Source organism: Stenella coeruleoalba (genome assembly GCF_951394435.1).
Source record: "Stenella coeruleoalba genome assembly, chromosome: 10".
Taxonomy (NCBI): domain Eukaryota; kingdom Metazoa; phylum Chordata; class Mammalia; order Artiodactyla; family Delphinidae; genus Stenella; species Stenella coeruleoalba.
Genome location: NC_137156.1, coordinates 104,463,211 through 104,483,567, shown reverse-complemented (window position 1 = coordinate 104,483,567; position 20,357 = coordinate 104,463,211). Strand labels below are relative to the sequence as shown.

Genomic DNA, 20,357 nt, shown 5'->3' with positions numbered 1-20,357 from the left:
TCATGGAGCAGTCGGGGGTTCCCCAGTTCCAGATCCCAAACTCAGCTCCGGGCCTACTGTGGCAGATCAACGCGAGTCAGCAGCTCAGAGAACAAAAGGGGGCTGGGTTCAGGTGGCCGAGGCTGTGAGCCGCAGTCACCGCGTCCATCACACGTGTGAGCCCGCGAGACAGGCGTGAACACGACGCTGGATACACGGTGCGTGTCTCCTCAACGCCGAGGGCCGTTCACTGTCCTCCCCGGACCTTTAGAACAAGCTCTGGCCCCGCCGACAAAGCCCTCTCCACTCTGACCTTCAGCCCGCCTCCGGGTCTGCTCTGCACCCTCCCGCACTCGGGGCCCACGCTGGGCCCTCGCTCTCCTCCTGCCTCAGGGCCTTTGCACGAAGTTCTTCCTCCACCGCCTCCCCCACAGAGGGGCGCCTCCCGCCAGCTTCTCTCCTGGCACCGCGACGTCGCTGTCTTCCTCAGCGCCTTCAGGCTCTCCGTCTTTTCACCGCAAACCTGCAGCGCCTCCGCCCGCCCAGCGCGGCCTCCTCGATGGTGGTGTCGCGGTCACCGCGGCTACGCTCCTCGGCCAGCCATCTGGCCACGCGCCGTCTGGGCGCTGCGCCTCGTGCTCCTGGTCCAGTGGGCGGCCACCGCGAGACTACAGCCCCCACAACGCCGCGCGGCCCGCGCCGCGATTGGCTGAGCCTCGAGCTTCGGCCAATAGGACGCGGCCTTGTTGGCAGGTGGCGCCGGTCCCGTAAACGCCGGCGCACCGGAGCCCCCTCCCGCCATGGGCATCACCGAGAGCCGCGAGGGCCGAAGGGCGTCCCTCGGGATGGACCAGGAGGAGCGGGTCCGGGTGCTGCAGGGCATCCGGGTGAGCGGGCGGCCGGCGGGCGGGCGTGGAGGCGTCTGCCGGCGCTCGCCGCGAGAGGGCCGCGAGTTCGGAGGGCGCCGCAGGCCTGGCCTCCTCAGGGTGGGAGGACGGACGGAGACCGGGGGGCGGGGCCTCATTACCTGGACCCCTGCCCGGGTGCACCTTGGACGTTTGATCCTGTGCCCTCGCCGCCCGCGGACGCCCAAGCGTGTACGAGGACAACGAGCCGCCCCCCCTTGGGTTCCGGAGCCGCGCTGCTGACCTGACTGACCACCTCCCGTGCCAGTCCCCCCCAAGCCCCCGCTCCCTGTTCGCTGGCCTCAGGGCCTCCTTGTCCCTCGAGGTGCCGGCCTGCTCGGCTCGCGATCTCCGCACGGGTTGTGTTCGCGCCCCCAGTTTGCCTTATATCCGCTCTTGCGTTCTTGTAGTTCAGGTCTCACGTGAGGGTCCTTTCCTGACCATTCAGTCCGCAGTGCCTGCCCATCCCCGCGGTCGCACACTGGTTTTTGTCCTAGCGCTCGCTCATCTCCATTTGAAACTTCTGTTGATGCTTTACTTCTTCGTGTGTTTCCGACCGCAGTGTAAGCTGCTTGAGGCCAAGGCTCTTGTGTGACTGCAGACTCTATCCCCAGACTCTAGAGGAAGAATAAAAGCAGCTCACGCTTGAGTGCTTAGTGGGGGCCATGGGTTGTGCTAAACCCTTGACGGGTACCCTGTCGTTTAATTCTCAACAGCTCTCCGAGAGGTCGGATTCTGTTCGCCCATTTTATGGATGGGGGACAGGGTAGGCGTTGAGACATGAGGTACTTATCCAGGGTCACCTAGGTAACAAGCCGGGAGCTGGGATTGCGCTCAGCGGGACTCCAGGGACTGTTCATTGGGTGCTCTGCTTGCTCCTGCACCTCTGCCTTGCACGTAGTGGGTGCTTTGTAAACCTTTGCTGAGTGATTAAATGGACGAACCCCAGTGAAGCAGGCACCAGGTGTCCATGGGATGTACAGAGCCGGGCATAGGTGAATTAGTTAATTAGGGAGCTGGCTCAGAAAAGGACATCAGGGCACTTCCCTGGCGGTCCAGTGGTTAAGACTCTGTGCTTCCACTGCAGGGGGCAAGGGTTCGATCCCTGCTTGGGGAAGTTCCACATGCCACGTGGTGTGGCCAAAAAGAAAAAAAAAAAAAGAAGAAATGGGCATCAGGAGGTGTGACTTCTAGATAGTTGCTCATTAGCTGTGTGACCTGGGGTGAACAGCTTATCTGCTGAGTCTATCACCACATCTTTTAAAAAACGGGGGCAGGCTGTGATAATCCTAGGTGCTGCCTTGGATGAGATGATGTGTGTGCACGTGTCTAGAAAAAGTACAGAGTGTTTTGTGGGAGCCTCTATTCTTAACATGCCCACGTAGCATATTTGGTACTTCCTAGGTGTTATCCAGTCTTGACCTGGCTTGGGGCAAAGTCAGAATGGAGAGAAGACGGCTCCGCTCACGTTGGAAGGTGAGAGGCCGTAGCCGAATCGGAATTTAGAAAGATGCCCCAAGCTCTGTGTGGGCGCTCTCCCGCTGTTGTCCCCTGCTTTGGAGAGTGTCGGAAAGTTCAGTCAGTCAGGGTCTTCTAAGGGAACGTCTTTTTTTTTTTTTTTAACATCTTTATTGGAGTATAATTGCTTTACAATGGTGGGAACGTCTTCTAAGTGGACAGAGGAGCATCATCTCTTTTGGGTTTTATATCAGACAGGCACGTTTTATTTCTAGTTCTCTTAGCAGTTCTGCAAAGTACAAATTCTCTTTAAAAATGGAGAATCCGGCTTAGAGAGGTTAAGGAGTTTGCCCAAGGTGTTACTTCTGGGACTTTAACCCAGATCTTTTTGGGTACAAGAAATAGCCTTTTTTCACGGCTCCAACCTACCCTGCATACTCCCAGTGATATGCAAGGCAGTGTGAAAATTCTGTGACAGCCTCTAGCTGTCCTGACACGGTGGTTAGTTCTACCAGGGATTGTTAAAACTAGAGGGAGCTTTGGGCAAACTCATCAGAGAGAATAAAGAACTTGTCTAGAGGCATACAGTTGGGGGCACTGCCCCATGTTCTGAGACCCCTTCCTTCCTTCCTTCCTTCCATCCTTCCATCCTTTCATCCTTTCATCCTTCCATCCTTTCATCCTTCCATCCTTCTTTCCATCCACTCGTGTGCCTGTTTTGAGAGAGGGAGACCAGAGAAAGGAGGTGATGGCAGTGCAGTGTTTGATGTAAGGTTTTTTCTGCTAGCAAAGTGACTCGAGGGTTGGGAAGTCCACCTTGTCTTTAAGCAGATGAGTGAAAATCACTAGAAAAGATCATTGGTTGAACCAAACGAGAAGTTAATTTAATAGAAGGTATAGGAGGTGTGTGCCAAAGAAGAACATCTGCCTGCTCCTTCAGAGAAAGTTAAATATTCTTTTTTATTTTTTAAAAATAAATTTATTTATTTATGGCTGCGTTGGGTCTTTGTTACTGCGTACGGGCTTTCTCTAGTTGTGGAGAGCGGGGGCTATTCTTCATTGCGGTACATGGACTTCTCATGGCGGTGGCTTCTCTTGATGCAGAGCATGGGCTCTAGGAGCCCTGGCTTCGGTAGTTGTGGCTCGTGGGCTCTAGAGCACAGACTCAGTAGTTGTGGCGCACGGGCTTAGTCGCTCCGCGGCATGTGGGATCTTCCCGGACCAGGGATCGAACCCGTGACCCCTGCATTGGCAGGCGGATTCTTAACCACTGTGCCACCAGGGAAGTCCAAACGTTAAATATTCTTAAAGACCTCTTGTATTTAATCCCCCCGACCTGGTCCTGGAAAGCATTCTACTTTGCTTAAAATGAAATGACAGGACCTTGCTAGTTTGCACACTCATTTGCATAAGTTTACATAGTGAGTTCAAGCCCTAATTCCGAGGAAGGTAAAAAATTTAATTAATGCAAAAAGCTGCAATTATATTCACCTCTGTTTTTCAGAGCAAGCATGTGTGAAATACATAAAGATTTCATTTCAACCAGTGTGTTTCATTTCATCCTCCAGTAAGAGGAGGTACACACGTAGCCACAACATCCCGTGTGTGACTGTCCCCTCTGTCCCTGCACAGCCATCTTTGGTGACTCAGCTGAAGTTGGTTGCATGTCAACCTGCAGACCCCTGGCTGTTCTCCAGCCTTTGCCTCTTCCATCCACTCGGTTCCCGCTCCCCTTGCCAGGTCGCTTCCCGAGGCTGCTGCTCTAGCTGTGTCCCCAGGCTCGTTTCACCCTCAGGGCTATACCACCTTTACCATCATTCATTGCCACGGGAGGCAAGTCGGGACCACTGCTGAAGGGAAGATCTCGGAGGAGGTCGAGGGACACAAGGGACAGCTCCCCGTGTGCCCACACCAGAGAGGCCAGGCGTCCCCGACGTGTGGGTACCGCTTCACCGCCACCTCAGCAAGCGCTCACTGTGAACTGGGCCTGGCCTGGCGGAGACTACAGGGGACAATGCACAGGGCCCTGCCTCATGGAAGCCTCATCCCAGGAGGGGGAACTGACCAAGAGAAAGAAAGACGAGGCAGAAGAATAAGAATTGCAAGCGCCACGAAGAAAACAAAAAGGATGCGGAGAGTGTTGGGGCTTCCTGCTCAGGTGGGCTGGCCAGACAGTGCTGCTTGGATGAGCTGACAGTGACGACGGGCCTGGGCCAGCGGGGAAAGGCTGCTCTGCTCTGGGCTGAGTAGTCTCAGGGCACTGCGTCACCTGGGCCCCAGGCTGACCTTGGGAGATTTCATCCCCATGCAGAGGTGAGGAAGCAGGTTCAAGGGGGTGAAGGAACCCCCGGTCACAGCGAGTTGGTGGTAGAGCAGGAAGCTCAAACTTTCCGGCTCCATAGCTGTGTGCTTGGCAGCTGCACAGAGGTTGGGATGGTGGAGGAAGTTGGCCAGGTGATGAGGCTAGACGGGTGATGCAGGGCTGTTCACACGTTTCTCTGGAGGCGACATTGTGGTTCTCTATTCAGGGGTGGAGCTTTGGAAAGATTTTATCTGATGATAGTGACTTTTTAAAAAATGGCTTTATTGAAAAGTATTTTACATGTAAAATTCACCATTTCAGGGATTTTTTTAAAGCAAATTTACAGAGTTGCTATAAATCTTTTAAAGCAAATTTACAGAGTTGAGCACAGTGGGATGTTAGAACGTTTACGAGGCCTCAGAAGTTCCCTTGTACCTATTTGCAGTCACTCCCCACTCCCACTCCCCGCCCCAGGTAACCACTAAGCCTTCTGCCTCTGTGTGGTTTGCCTTTTCCGGGCATTTCATGGAAGTACATCGTGCGTCTTTCATGTCCAGTTCCCTTCACTTAGCACCATGTTCTTGGCGTTGGCTCCTGGACGGTGTGGTATGTATTAGGAGTTCCTTTTTATTGCCGAATAGCATCTCATCGTATGGATATTCTGCACTTTGTGTATTCAGTCAGACTGATGGGTATTGGAGTTGTTTCCAGTTCTTGACTATTATGAGTAATGCCGCTGTGAGCATGTGTACATAAGGTTTTTTGTGGTCATTTGTTTTCATTTCTCTCGGGTAGATAACGTAAGAGTAGCATTGATGGGTCATTCTGCTTATGACTTTGGTGAATTATTAGGTTTAACTTTTTGAGACGCTGCCAAACTGTTTTCTGAAGGGGCTGTACCGTTTTACATCCCCTTCAGCAGGATATGAGGCTTCCGGTTTCTCCACACCCTCACCAACACTTGTTATCATCTTTGTGACTATAGCAATTCCAGTGAGTGTGAAGTGGTACCTCGTTGTGGTTTGAATTTGTGTTTCCCTAATAACTATTCATGTTGAATGTTTTTTCATGTGCTTATTTCCTGCCCAGATATATTTGTTTTTTGGTGAAATGCGTATTCAAATCTTTTGCCCACTTTTAGTAGCTTTTGATGGGGTTGTTTGTCCTTTTCATTGAGTTATCAGCCCTTTATCGTATTACGATTTGAAGATATTTTCTCCCAGTCTGTGGCTCGTCTTTTCCTTTTCTTAATGGTGTCGTTGAAGTGCAAACATTTGTCATTTTGATGATGTTTAACTTATTTTTTTTCTTCTAGTGATTGGGCTTTGGCATCATATCCCAGTAATCTTTGCCTAACCCAAGGTTATAGGAATTTTCTCATATGTTTTCATCTAAGAGTTTTGGCTTTTATACTTAAGTCTGTGATCCATTTTTAGTTAATTTTTGTGTATGATGTGAAGTAAGGCTCTAAATCGGGTTGGCGAATCACTCTGCCATTTTTGGGTGAAAGCAGCCGTAGACAATATGTAAATGAATGGGTGTGGCTATGTTCCAGTAAAACTTTATTTATAAAATCAAGCGTTGAGTTGGATTTGGCTCGAGCACTAGAGCTTGGTGAAGTCTGCTCTAAATCCATCTTTTTTGTGTGAAATATTTAATTTTCTCAAACTACATTTGTTGAAAAGACCGTCCTTTCCCCATTTGAATTACCTTGGGACCTTGGTGAACATCAGTTGATCATAAACATAAGGGTCTTGGACCCGGTGGGTTCCACCCTGGAGAGAGGTCACCGCATGTCTTCCACAGCAGCCCTGGTCTCCAGGATCCCACCTGCCGTCTCTGCAGAGCGTTGCCTGGTTCCACCCTCTTGCCCTCCTGCACTCCACCCCGGTCATCTCTTTTGTCCTCATTTGTGAGCTGTTGACCTCCGGGTTTTAAACACCCAGACCATAGGTGTCCCCATGCTGCTGGCCATGTCCCCCTGCAAGTCTCCTGGGCGCCTGTGATTCACTGCATCCCCCCACTGCCTCTCCCACTCTCCCTGTTCCTGACGTGTGAAGGTCCATCCAGCTGGTCCCCACGCAGGAAGCTGATCCCACGTGCCCTTTTTCTCTGCATCTGATGTCAACTCTTGTGTCTTCCCTTCCAGCTGCTTCTGTTTCATCCTCTCCTTTTTACCCTCAGGAACTCTTGATCTCATTCAGGCCCGCCCCACCTTCCCCTTGCCCATCTGACAAGTTGTTCTTTCTCCCAACATGCTTGCCTGCCACAAATCTGTACTTCCTGGCACTAGCAGGGTAATGTGTTTTTAAAAGGTACATTTTACTTTTGAGCAGCTCTCAGGCAGTGGAGATAAAATCCAGACAGTCCCAGTGGAGGTCCCTCCCTTCCAGGCCCAGCGGCCTCGCTCTCAGAGACGGCCCCCCCAGCTGGTGGTGTCAGTGATCGTTCAGGGTTAAAGCTGAGGTGCGACCCGCTTACTTCCCACCCATCCGCGCTTCCCGCTGTCTCCAGGTTCAATGCAGATTCCTGGGCCTGGCTCCCGAGGCCCTCTGTGTGCTGGTGCCACCTTCTCCTGTCGCCGCCCGTCCCTCGGGGAGGACACGTGCTGCCGTGCTGTTTCGAGCTGTGCGCCTCTGTCTGCAGGGCTCTCTCTCCCTTCCTTGGCTAAATTCCTCCTTGGCCTTGCGACCAGTTCAGGGGTTCCCTCTGTGCTGTCGCTGGTCACCGTCCTGGGTGGGGGGAGCTCTGCCCCGTGAGCAGGACCTCGTCTGCTGGTCTGTGGCCCCAGCATGTGACCCGGAACCGGGCTCAAGTCAGCAAGATCCTCGCTGGGCAGAGGTTTAAGCTACTGGCGCCATATTTCTTGGATGAAACCATCAGCCCAGAAACTTTGTGGTATTAATCGACAACATTTAAAACTTGGAGGCGTTACATCAATTCAATTTTCAGTTTTTTGGGGAAGAATTGAAAGTCTGGTCCACGTTTCCAGGGGCGCCCCTTGGCTGGAGCTGTGAAGTAGCCACCCTCTGTGGGGCTGTGCTGTCTCCCGTCCTCGCCACGTTGTCCTGGCACTCCCGCTTTGCTGCCAGGCCCGCCTCGTTTGTTTTTGTCACCTGCCTGGCCCCGTGGGCGTCGGTGGTTGCCACCTTTCTAGGGGGGCCTCCAGGACTCTTCTCGTCCAGATACTCGGATTTAAATCTGTGGATCTAATTTCAGCTCACAGAAAACTGGAGGACTAGCCAGCAAAATCTCCACAGCAACAGCCGCAGGCAAAGCAGAGGAATCTTCTTAGAGCCACAGGAGGGCAGCGCCTCCCCGGGGTCAGGTGTCTGGGCCCCAGGGGCCGCTGAAGGACCCAGCTGGTCTGGAACATGCCGTGCTCAGCCTGCGCGGGGGAGCCGTGGGCCAGGACGCGCGAGAGCAGCAGGGTGCGCTCAGAGGGTGCTCGGAAGGCGGCGCGTGAGTGGCCGCAGCGGTGGCCGTGGAGGGCTAGCTGGCTGCTGACTCGGGCCAGCGCCTTCCCTCGCCCTTGGGTCACGTTTGGGCGTGAGATCTCGGTGTGCCTCTCCGGCCTGGTCATCTGGTGCAGCCTCTCTCACACACGCCTTCGTCAGGCCCTCGGACAGGCCAGACTCGGCCCCTCTCAGAGGCTGTGCACTCGTCCTCCCCTCTGCTCGGAACTAGACCCTTTTTTCTTGGATCTCAAGATGGGATTGTGGCGGGGCCTCCTCCCTCCAGGGCGGTGGTCTCCGGTTAGTGCCATCTCCTCTGCGGGGTCTTCCTGCCACCCCGTGTGCACCCGGCCCTGCCGGACTGTATTTTATTCTTTCCCAGTGCTTAACCACTAACATGCTTCACAGATTTTAAAGACACATATTTTTGAAATAGAGATCCCCTGTAATATTGATAGGTGGAGAAATCCACCTCTCACCCTTTGCCGTTAGTCCCCGTTTCCCCCCTCCCCCAAACCCCAGGCAGCCCATCTAGTGTCTGTCTCTAGAGATTCGCCTGTTCTGGGCGTTTCACACATGTATGCGGCCTTTTGTGTCTGGCTTCCTTCACTGAGCACGACGGTGTGGCCTGCGTTAGTAGTCCATCCCTTTCTGTGGCTAATGTTCCATTATTTTCATTCACCTGCCCGTCAGTTGATGGTTATTCGGGTTGTTTCCACCTTTGGCCATCACAGATAATGCTGACGTGAATGTGCACGTGCAACCCGCTGTGAATGTGTATTTGCATTTGTCTTGAGTGGGTACCCGGGAGTGGGATTGCTGGGCCTAGTGGTGACTCTGTGTTGACTTTTGAGGAACTCCCAGACTGTTCTCCACTGTGGCTGCACCATTTATTTGCCACCAGCAGTGTATCAGGGTTCCAGCTTCTCCATGTCCTTGCCAGCACTTGTCACTATCTGACTTCTTGGTTATAGACATTCTAGTGGGTGTGAAGTGGTATCTCATTGTGGTTTGAATTTGCATTTCTCTCATGAGAGTGAGAGCATCTTTTCATTTGCTTATGGGCCATTTGTGTATCTTCTTTGGAGAAATGACTATTCTGATTCTTTGCCCATTTTTAAATTCGGTTGTTTTTCTTTGTATTATTGAGTTGTGGGAGTTCTTTGTATATTCTAGATACATGTCCCTTGTCAGATACATGATTTGCAGATTCTGTGGGCTGTCTTTTCAGCTTACTTGATTGTGTCTTTTGAAAAACGAAACTCTAATTTTGATGAAGTTCAGTATATGTTTTCTCTGATTGCTCATGCTGTTGGTGGCATATCTACAAATTCACTGCCAAAGCCAAGGTCAAAAAGATTGACGCCTGTGTTTTCTTCCAAGAGTTTCATTGTTTTAACTCCTGCATTTAGGCCTCTGATCCCTTTTGAGTCAGATTTTGTATATGGTGTGAAGTAGGGGTCTAACTTCATCCTTTTGCACATGGATGTCCAGCTCTCCCAGCACCCTTTGCTGACGAGACTATTCTTTCCCCATTAAATGGTCCTGGCACCCTTGTCAGTCAGTTGAGTACAGATGTATAGGTTTATTTGTGGGTTCTCAATTCTCTTCCACTGCTGTGTGTGCTTGGTCTTCTCTTGTTCTATAATCATTAATTAGCTATTTGATTTGTATCTGTCTTAAATACTAGAGGGACTCAGTTATTATTATTATAATCTTTACTTGCTGAAAGAAACGTTCATGGTAAAAAACTGAAACACAGAAGTGCCAAAGTGAACGTCCTGGCCCGGCCGCTCCTGTCCCATGTGCAGGACACACCCCGGGACGTCTGGTGTGTGCCCCGAGTGGATGCGTACATGGGGAATGTGTGTGTGCCAAGGTCAACGTGTATATATCGCAGGTCTGCGTCTTTATAATTGTGTATCTGTTTTACAAAGTCGAGATACAAAGTGTCCTCTGACTCCCGGGTCAGCGGTGGCATCCTTCCATGGCAGGCACACGTCTTACCTGTCCTTTCTCGACAATTCCGCGGTGTTTCATAGGAGGCGCACCATCATTTCTCTCACCACTGCCTGTCGTTGCTAGTATGTTGTTTCCTTTTCCCGTGCGAGTCCAGCGCTGCTGTGCACACGTGGGAGCACTTTCCTCGCCTGGATCCCTGAAGTGGAGCTGCGGATGGTGGACTCGGTCCTCAAGTCATCTAACGTCTCCCCTCGCTGTGCTTTGTGATGCCTTGCACGTACTGGGCACTTAATAAATATTTATTGATGTCAACTCTTAGGGGCTTTTATTCTGGATTCATCCCTCGCTGGCTGTTTCATTTCATTCAAGTGTTTTATGACACCCTCGTACCCATTTCCCTTCCTCTACAATGAGGGAAAGATTTGATCATCCGCTCGTCACTGGGGGAGCCAGGGTGAAATGAGCCAGGCCGTGCTGGATTTTCTGCTGTGACGGTGGCCCTGGTGGGACCCAGACGGGAGGGAGAGGCGGCCCCGGCCCTCGGGGTGTTTACAGGCCATTAGACGAGGCCCATAGAATGTGAGACACTTCCTAAGAGGCGCGCCTGTTGTAACAGGGAAAGGATTGGGAGAAACGGTCCTTAACTCGGGTGCTGTCTGGAAGAGCCCACCGTAGAGGGACCCTGGGATACCCACAGGGAAGGGTGAGGTTTGCACAGCTGGAGGCGTCCACCCTCTGTACAGGGTGGGGCTGCAGTGGTTCTCAGCAGAACGGATTCAGGGCAGGAGAGAAGAAGGGGAACTCGGGGTCTGCTGAGTGTGTGGGAGCAGAAGGTGCAGCCGGGAAGCCAGTGGGGGACACGCTGTGGCCCGTGGAGCCCAGGCTGGGCGTGGCGTTGACCTGGCGGGTGCCAGGCCAGCACGAGAGGTTTCTGTGTGGAATTCCTTACGTTATTGGAGTTGGTCTTGCAGGATTAGTCTGCTCAGAAATCTGGGGCATGGGTAGAGGGGAGTCGTCACTTCCAGAGGGTTCTGTCATTTAACTGTTCCCCTCGATCCTTCCCACAGCTGTCTGAAAACGTGGTCAACCGCATGAAAGATCCTGGCCAGCCTTCCAGAGTGGGGCCGCTGACCCCTGCAGCTGCCGCCCTTGTCTCCTCTGAAGGCCGGGAGAAAGGTAGGCCGGGTGGCAGTTCTGCACGGGGACGGAGTGGGCGCTCCTCCTGGACATGAGCTGCCGGCTGAGCCCGCGGGCGGTGCATGACGTGAGCGCTTCCCACGAGAGAGTGGCCCCCGAACCGGGTGCTGTCCTGTTCAAGGACTGCAGCGCCGTGTAGTCAGAGCCTCTGTGACCATGACCAGGGCCGGAAGTTCCCCACTGTTGCAGCTTCTCCGCACGTAAGCAGTGAGTGGGTGACCTTGGCGCCAGCCCCAGAGCTCTGACCTGCCCTCACGCTCCGGGGTCCTGGCCCAGCTCCTGGGACGGTGCTCGTGGGGCTTCCAGGAGGGTCGCCACCCCGTGCCCCCGGCTCCTTCCCCAGCTCGCTGTGGAGCTGCTGCCTGAGCCGGACTGGAAGCGCTTTTGTTCCCCACTGTCGTGTCCGTCACAGGTGAAGAAACCTGTGCTTTTCTCCAAGTGACTCCTGTTAACAAACACCAAGGAACACTAGCGTTTGAGTGGAGAACGTGTGGTGCGGAAATATTAAGACACTACAAACAGGAAAAGTCCTCGTGACAGCTGATTAATGAGAAGAGCTCGTTGATGAGAATCTGGGTCCCCCTGCTGTAACCTGAGGTGTGAGTTGTACGCTGACGGGCTGGAGGGGCCTGGCCGTGTGGGGCATGGATGCCGTCCCGACCCCCAGTGAGTGACTGCGGCCTCACGTTGGAGCTGTCTTCTCCGCCCATCGGCCCCGTTCGGGTGCGAGCGCATAGAAGGCCGCACCTTGCTTGTCCACCCGGCATGTCCTGAGTGCCGGCCAGGGATGCGGTCACGAGGCGCGCGCTGGCACGTGTAGGCAGGGAGACAGGGACCCTCCCCCAGGGCAGCCCAGCTCCCGTCAGGAGCCGCATGCGCAAGCCTGTGGCTTACAGTGTCACGCGACAGTGCGACACGCAGCAGAAGCCCACAGAAGACGCCCTCGTCCTTTTCCGGGGGGTCATCCTCACCGTCTCTCCGGCCGGCTGGAGAGAGGGTTGAAGAGGCGTCACATGCGTGAGTGAGCTGTAGGAAGGGGAGAGGCAGAGGGCGAAAATGGCTGAAATATGTCAGGCCACGTCAGGTTCAGCCTTGGAAGAGAAAAGAAGCATTTGTTTCAGTCTTGCTACGTTTGAGCAGTTTAAAAAGCAAGAAGAGTGGTTCATCTATCATTCGGTTTTGGTTTAACAAAGTATTTTGCTGTTTGAGGGTGAGTGAGTTTGGAGGTTCTGAGGGCTGGATTTGTCAGCATGGGCGGAATGCCCTGAAGTGGATGAATTTTAAAATACTTTTACTTTTAAAATCCAGTGTCTGCTTTTACTTTAGTGATAGAACAAGATAGAAAAAGAAGTTAAAATTAAACCCTTGTGCCAAACCATACGCCAAATGCGTGTCAGAGGAAGTCACAAGTTGAACTGGGAGAGGTGCAGTCATACAGCGAGAGCGGCAGGCAGCCTCTTAACCCCGTGTCAGGCGAAGAGACCTTAAATGAAGAGGAGGAGTGGGGGCTGTGACTGAACGATTGGAGACAGTTTAGAAGAAATGAATGCACAAAGAGTGACAAACTAGGGAGCAGAGCCGACAGGGAGGGAGCAGTGTTCATATGTAAAGAGTCCTTGAAGCCCTCTGATGGCTGCATGGAGAATGTGTACAAACGGTCAGAGAGGTGACGAGAGCCAGCTCCGTGGAGGGTTGACACACTTGAACCTGCAGGCTGCCGCGGAGCGTGGGCGCGGGGGTCCGGCCACAGGCTCTGTGGTGGGTGCACGCGTTGCTTTTGTAGTCATGAAAAAGGAAAACTGTATAGAAAGCAGAAATAAACGTGATAGACCTTACGTCACTAGAGTTGTTGTAAGTCAGGCCCTAAGCCCAGGGAGCGTTCACGTCACATCCACACCAGGCAACGGTGCCTGGCACGTTCCCGGCCGAAGACCTGGTGCGGCCCCGAGGGCTGCCCTCCCTGGCCCAGAGCGCCTGCCCGGCCTTCCGGGAGAGGCGTGGGCCTGGGTGGTTCTCGGCCATGGGAAGGTAGACCTACTGCGACAGCTTAAAGGGCCCAGTGACACTAGAGGTGAAGCAGGTGAAAGGTGACATAGATGTCCTTAAGTGGGGCGTTGGCCACATTCAGGATCGGAACCCTACAGAAAGGGGTCTGAGAGAAACCAGGCACGAGGAGTCTCCCCCCATGGCCCCCGCCCTGCCAAGCCAGCCGACACCCCGGAGCTGTGCTCTCAGCTTGGACAGAGCAGAGCTTCCCTCAGCCGGTCTGGCCTCTGGGGAAGGTGACCTGGATTCCCAGTGGCCGCAGAGGGAGGAAGGGGGATTTGGACCACCGCACTCAGGTGTCCACGCTGACCCAGCGACCAAGCCGTCCTATGCAGGAGACGGGCAGAGGGGCCTTCGGGCCACCCCTCTGCTAACCACAGAGTAAGGCTGTGTTCTGTGTCTGCCTGGGGCACATCCGTCCATGGGGTGACGTCCTGGGCCCTTTCCTGGGTGACACTGTGCCTCTGTCCGTCCATGGGTTGCTGCTGATGGACTGACCTTCTCTTCTCCCCCTTTGCAGAGTCTAAATCGCCCAGGCCGGAGAGTGGCGGTGGCCGGCGGCCCTCGGGGGCGGAGGTGGATCTCCTCAGGAGGTGAGCCGAGGGCCCACCCACCCCGGCCCTGCGCCCCGGCCCAACGTGCCTTCCTCCCCGGGTACCTTCTCCTCCTAAAGGCCGGAGTGTTTGCGTCACAAATGCCATCTTATTTAGGTGGGATGCCAAGCCTGTGATTTAGGTGGCACGAGTCCCAGTGTTCAGATGAAGACACTCCCGGGTGTGGGAGGGCCAGGACTAAATGGCCGAGTGGCCGCACTGCTAGCCTGGTGCGTGCCGCTCTGTTTGCAGGAACTGCCTCCATGGACAGGCTCCAGGGTGTGGGTGGCCTCTCCCAGCACAGGCCACAGCCCAAGAGCTTCCCTGCCCGGGGGCTGGTAGGCCAGTGGCCGGGCCCAGAGGTCCCCAGAGTGCACCGTGAGTCTCCAGGCCTCGGGGAAGGCGGAGCTGAGCACCCTTCTCCCTGGGGTGTGGTCCGCGGGGCCCGGCGTGGAGTTGTCACAGCGCTGACTCAGTGAGCTGTCGCCTGGTACTGAGGGACCTCGTCTGCAGCCTCCAGGCCGTGGCCTCTGTAACAGGGACTCAGAGTTAGCTTAGGGGCCCCTGGTCAACCACGGCTGGACGGCTCCCTCTGCAGGTCAGCCCAGCCATGGCTGTTCCGTGGTCAGGGGTCAAGACCCCACCTTCTGAGAATTTCCAGTCCTTAATCCCAAGAGACCTCCCAAAAATAAATAACCAGAACCTTTTTAAAAAAATGCTTTTAAACATTTTAAAGATGTTGAAGTAACACATGCTAATGGAAGACTTAGGATAATATATATGAAAGGAAAAAACCGCCCATAGATTCATCATCCCTTGTTAGTATTTTGGACTATTTCTTTCAAATGTCTTCTTTCCTCTAGTTTAGGGTTATTTTTTCAAAGTCATGTAAAATTTTGTATCTTGCTGTTTTTACCAGTCTTCTAATTATCTTCCATTTGTTGCACCTCATCGTAAGTGTTTCTATTGCTGAAGGCGCCGTATGTGGGTGCTCAGTTTTCAAGCCACGTGTGGCATGGTGGGCAGCGTGGCGCGGAGGGCCTCACGTCTGTCACGTGCCCCCAGGCCGACCTGCCGCGGCCCCTTCACTGTGTGCGTTTTCTACACCCTAATAAATAACACTTCTGAGAACATCTCAGGGCCAGTAACTTTTTTTTCTCCCTAGGATGATTTTATTAGGAAGACTGGAAACAGGTCCAAGGATAGGGACGCGTTCAGGATGGAGAGTTGAATGTTCAAAAGCAAGGCTGCTGCTTCTGAACCTTCCTGCCCGCAGGTGGGGGAGGTGGGCTCCCCCCCCCACCCCGCCCCTCTAAAGGAGCGGCTCGAGTGAGGGTTGATCCCGTGCCCCGAGGATCTCTCATTTGGCGTTTGGCTGTCTGATTCCTCACCTGGTTGTCAGGCCTTCTGCTCCCAATCTGTATTGTTCTGGCTGAGAAAGTGTCACACTGTCCCTGCACACACCACTCCTGGGGACTGTCACTGGTGCCTGACCCTCTCTGGCGCCGCAGCGTTCCACCAGCCTTCACGTCCCTGGCCCCTGGCAGATGAAGCGAGCTGCGTCTGCATCTGCGTCTCCTGTCTCTCCCTGGCCCAGGTGTGACAGGGGGCAGGCCGTGGTCCAGGACGAGCTGCTCCAGGTGGTGACGAGGGACACAGAGGCGGCTGCCAAGCCCCGGAGCGCGTCCCTGCGGCAGGGGGAGGGCGGCATGGACCCGGAGACGCATCGGTCCGCCCAGCTGGTGAGTGTGGGTCCCTGGCTGGCCTCCTGGCTCAGTGGCTCTGGGAAGCAGAGGTTGGCCCTGGAACCTGATGGGTCCGAAGTCCCAGCTTCTCCTCTGTGGAAAGGGTGTCTTTCTAGGGACCAGGAGCAGGGGGGCGGTTCTTATAGCCCCGGCTCTGTCATTGATTTGCTTTGTGGCCTGTGGCCTCAGGTCTGCACAGTGAGAGCTGGATCATTGGGTGCTGGGTCCCGGAACCTCATAGGTGTAAGTGCTGTGAGGACATGTGTTCCAGGAGGGTGCAGAGGGAGAGTACTGTGGGCTTGGGGCCTTGCAACAAGCCAGAAACAGAAGGAGAAGTCACCCTGGGTGCGGAGCCGAGCTGTCTGCCCACTGGCTGGGGCGCATCCTCCGGCCCCAGGGAGCATCTTGGACTGTCCTGGTGGTCACACTCGGGCTTGCCTGCGGCTCGAGAGGAGGTGGTGAGGCCGGGCCCAGCAGTGCTGGCAGATCGCGGAAGCACACCGCGTTGGCTGTTGCCATTCTGGGTACATTTAACCGATGGGAGGTACCATCAGGTCTTTCTGCTGTGGGTGCAGGCTGCGTGTCACAGCAAGAGAGGTCACAGTGCCCCAGGAGCCACCACGTCATCACGGCCCGGGTGCCCTCTCCTGCGGACCCAGTCACACTCAGCAGCAGGAGGAGGATGTTCCGGAAGCCCCAGCACAGATCCTCTGACATCCCTCTGCCTGGACGGCACCAGGGCCTGTGGCTGGGCCAGCCCTCGGCACAGGGAACCGGGAGCGCTCCGTTGGCTGGAGCTGGGGCTCTTTTCTAATCACGTTTGCGGGGAGGTGGGGGTGGGCGTCCGGAGAGAGCTAGGACTGTCAGGAAGTATTAATTCTCTCAGTGGTGGAGTGTGGGGTGTTCCCACACGTCCAAGGAATTCACACCAGCCACGTTTCCTACAGTTCAGCTCAGTTGTGACACTGTCTACCCGCGGTGGCATCAGATCCCCAGGTTAGGGGCTTGGTCCCATCGGGCTGCCCCCCCCCCGACCTCTCCCCCAACTTCAGATGCCAGTTGAAGCCAGGTTGTCACGTGTGCTTCTGACCCACCAGCCGTAGATGAGAGGTTCCCACGGCCCCCTCCTCAGGTTGGATTAACTTGCTAGAGCAGCTCAGAGAACTCAGAGGAACACTTGACTTACTAGATCATAGGCTTCTGATAAGAGGCGTGGCTCAGGGGCAGCCAGATGGAAGAGACGCTCTGGGGAGGGTGGGGGAAGGCCCCCGAGCTTCCACGCCCCTCCCCGCACCCCCCCCCCCCCCAGCCTCCACGCCTTCCCAGCCTGGGCGCTCTCTGAACCCGCTCCTTCGGGGTTTCTGTGGAGGGTTCCTTATGCGGGCGTGATTGACTACATCACGGCCACTGGTGACTGATTCCGCCTCCAGCCCCCCTGCCTTCCCGGAAGGTCAGGGGCTGGGACCCACGTTCCAGGCCTCTGATCACACGGCGGCTCCACTGGCACCCAGCCCCATCCTTGGGTGGTTTCCCAGAGTCAGCTCATCAGCAGAAGGAAAGACACCTTCATCCCTCTCAGCAGAGGAAGTTCCAAGGGTTTTGGGAGCTCCGTGCCAGGAACGGTGGGCAAAGACCAAATACGTCTTTCTTGTTGTAAACCGTGATGTCATGTCAGGAATGGGGTGGGGAACAGCTGTAGCAGCGTCTGACACCACGTGCCCCCGGGGCCACGGCCGGGACACCAGGAGCTCCCCGAGCTCCACAGAAGGAAGCTGGATGGTGTGAGGGCTCTGCTTGGACACCCCTCCCGGGGGGGGGGGCCTCTGCCCAGGTGTGCGGATCACGCAGCAAGCATGTGAGACACGCAGGTTGAACTGGGCCCTCGGGAAGGAGCAGCCATGTAGGATCCTCGCCCCTGGGAAACGTCCAGTCTAGTGGGAAGACAGACTTGAACCAGAAACTGAAAACGGCCAAACCGTTACAGTGAATGAGAGACGGAGGCCAAGAGAACGTGCCTGGGATGCAGAGGCCATGGTGTCGGCCGAGGGAGCAGCTGGGCTGAGCCAGGCGGGCAGGAGGCGGCACTGGACGTGGTGAGGATGAGCGAGCCGCGTGCACGCACCGCAGGAGGCCGTGGACCAGGGGCCTGCCCAGCGACGCCGAAACTGAGACGGAGCCCCAGGAGCTGTAGGGATGGGTGCTGTGCTCTGACCTGTGGCCGTCTGGTGGAGAATCCTGACGCAGGGAGACCCCTGGTGAGGACAGGCAGGCAGCCCGACAACCTGGTGGGAAGGACCCTAGTTGGGGACATGCAGGGTTAATCGGTGTGGATGGAGCAAAAGCGTTGGCGCCTGGGACAGTTACCCAGTAGGCACGGCAGCCTGCAGGGGTGGACTGTCACCTGGAATGTGGTCACCACAGCGAAAGGGATTCACAGCCTCCCTCCCTCCTGCCTCCGGTCCAGGTGTGGGTTTCTTGGCAGGAAGGGTATCTTTAGAGGGAAGAAGACACATCCTGCCTGGATTCGCCCGGACGTCTGGGGGGACGGTGCCCCCTGCCAGAGCTCTGAGGACCCGCGGGCCCCGTGGCTGCCTTCACATTGCAGGTGTCCATGACTCCTTGTTGGGGCCCTGCTTTTGATCAGTGCCCACTTGCTCGTGCAGTTGGCGCCGCCATTCCCTTTTAGGAACTCACCTGCTTCCTGTCGTGTGTCCCTGGGTGGGATTGCAGTGGCCTCTTTCCTTGCTCTGGTCCAGGCAGGGTCTGGGCGCGTGGCCCAGGCAGCCAGTCGCGCCCTGGCGCAGGACCTGCAGTGCTGGGTGAGTGGGAGGCCGCTGATGGGGAGGACCACGTCCCACACCTCCACGTGCCCTGGGCATTGGCTGAGCAGACACAGACACGTGGCTGGTGTGGAAGGCGAGGTGAGGCCGATCGGGCCTGCTCTGCGCGTTGCCCGGGCAGAGGTGAGCGAGGCCGCCGCCGTCACCTTCACTTGGTCGGTGTGGTCGCAGCTTCTTTAGCGGAGGTATCCTCAGAACTGTGCTTTGGAGGGTTTAAAGTAAGAGCAGAAAGACGGGGAGAAGAACCTGAGGGGAGCAGAGCGGCTTCTCCCTCCTCCCCTGAGTGCCCGCCAGGCGGGACGAGGGAGCCTGCCGGGCGGAGTGCTGAGGCTGGATCCAGCCTGGGCCCGGCCTCGCGCCCCGACCCTGCGCCTGCAGCCTCGTCTAGAGGGTGCTGAGCGCGCTGACGTTTAGCACGCTCTTTGCTCTGACGTTTACAGTATGGACTTTTCAGTCCTCTTCTGCACGAGGGAATAATTGAGCTCATTACTGGGAAAAGTTCATAAAACTAGTAACAAGGAAAGGTAATAATTTTTATAACCTACTCCTGAGGACCGAAGCGTTCCCGTTGCCTGCCCAGCGGCGCTGCGGTGAGCTGCCGAGTGTTGATGCGTGTTCCTGCGCGTGCGTGTGTCTGACCCCGAGTTCCCGTGCCCGAGCACAGTGAGGCCGAGCAAACAGCGGAGCTGGGAGCAGAGAAAGGTTTCTTGCGAGGAGACAGATGGCTCACCCCCAATCTCCTGAACTCCCCGAAGGGTTTCAGCAAAGTGCTTTTCAAGGCCAGGTGAGGGAGGGGAGCCGCAGGGTGTGTGATCAGCGGGCGCGCGGTTCTCTGATGGAACACTGGCTGATGGTGGGTAGCAGGGTGGGGTCACGGGCTAATATCGTCAGTCCTCAGGCTCCAGGAGGCCTGGGGGCTGCTCGTCACCAAGTAGTTACCGTGTTCCGTTTGGGGGGGATTTTCACATCTGTAAAACAACTCGGGAGTGTGCAATAGATACTGTCTTCTGGGTGCTTCTGAGAGGAACTAGAGCCGAGGAGGGGAAGGGCCTGCCCTGGGAGGGCCCCGTAGAGTCCCGCTCGGGTGCACGAGGGCTGCGGAGCCTCAGGTGTAGCTGGGGTGGAGGCCTGGGCATCAACGGGGCCTGTGTGACGTGTGCTTCCCTCTGAATCGGGGAGGAAGTTTGGAGCCCAGATCCCACGTTCCAGAGAGGAATATGAAAGAACAGAGCGGTTTCTTGGCCTCGGTCTTCTGGTGCGAGAGCTTTACAAACCCAGGGGATGGAGCAGCGAAGGCCTGGCACAGCCTTCCTTTAGGGAGAGCGAGACTTACGACCCTGCCTGTTGGATTCCTGAGCGTATTATTAGGAGTGTGAAACTGCAGTACACCTGATAGAAAGTAAAACCTTCCATCTCTTTTCTTTTCCAGTGAGCGATTCTTTTATGACGTTATATGTATGTTCTCTGGGTGCCTGTCGTATGTCAGGCACTGGGTTAGTTTATTGATACAGCTGCTGTCCCCGAGAGGCTCTGTGCTTAGGGTAGTTCAGTGTTCTCACGAGTGGCCGCACAGAAGACCACGTGATCCCAGCACAGTGCCTCCCCTTCGGGAGTTGATCACCTAAGGAACAAGACGCACAGAGGTGCAGGAGGGGAGAAGTAGAAAGAAAGTCTGCTGCTGAGGTCAAACCAAAAGGAATCTGCCCAGGCCCAGGGGGCTCCTGGTGTTCAGGGCTGTCCCTCCGCAGGCAGGCGGGGCCTCCACAGGCCTGGTGTAAGGGCCGCCCCGCCCTGCCCACGGCCACTCCCCTCCACCCCAGTCACATCTGCTCAGAGGGTGGTGGTGGAGCTGGTGGGGGGGGTGGCGGTGCACTT

At 55.6% G+C, this 20,357-nt stretch overlaps 1 protein-coding gene across 1 annotated transcript in view; it reads left to right on the top strand.

Moving 5' to 3' along the window:
• The first annotated feature begins 752 nt into the window (after positions 1-752).
• The window catches only part of CHCHD6 (coiled-coil-helix-coiled-coil-helix domain containing 6), a 125,824-nt gene continuing 106,219 nt past the window's right edge, over positions 753-20,357 (top strand). Inside the window, exons 1-4 of the mRNA XM_079935661.1 lie at positions 753-866; positions 11,129-11,237; positions 13,825-13,897; positions 15,495-15,639. Of these exons, the coding sequence (XP_079791787.1) occupies positions 780-866; positions 11,129-11,237; positions 13,825-13,897; positions 15,495-15,639 (414 nt within the window). The 5' untranslated portion in view covers positions 753-779. The remainder of the gene's footprint in view (positions 867-11,128; positions 11,238-13,824; positions 13,898-15,494; positions 15,640-20,357) is intronic.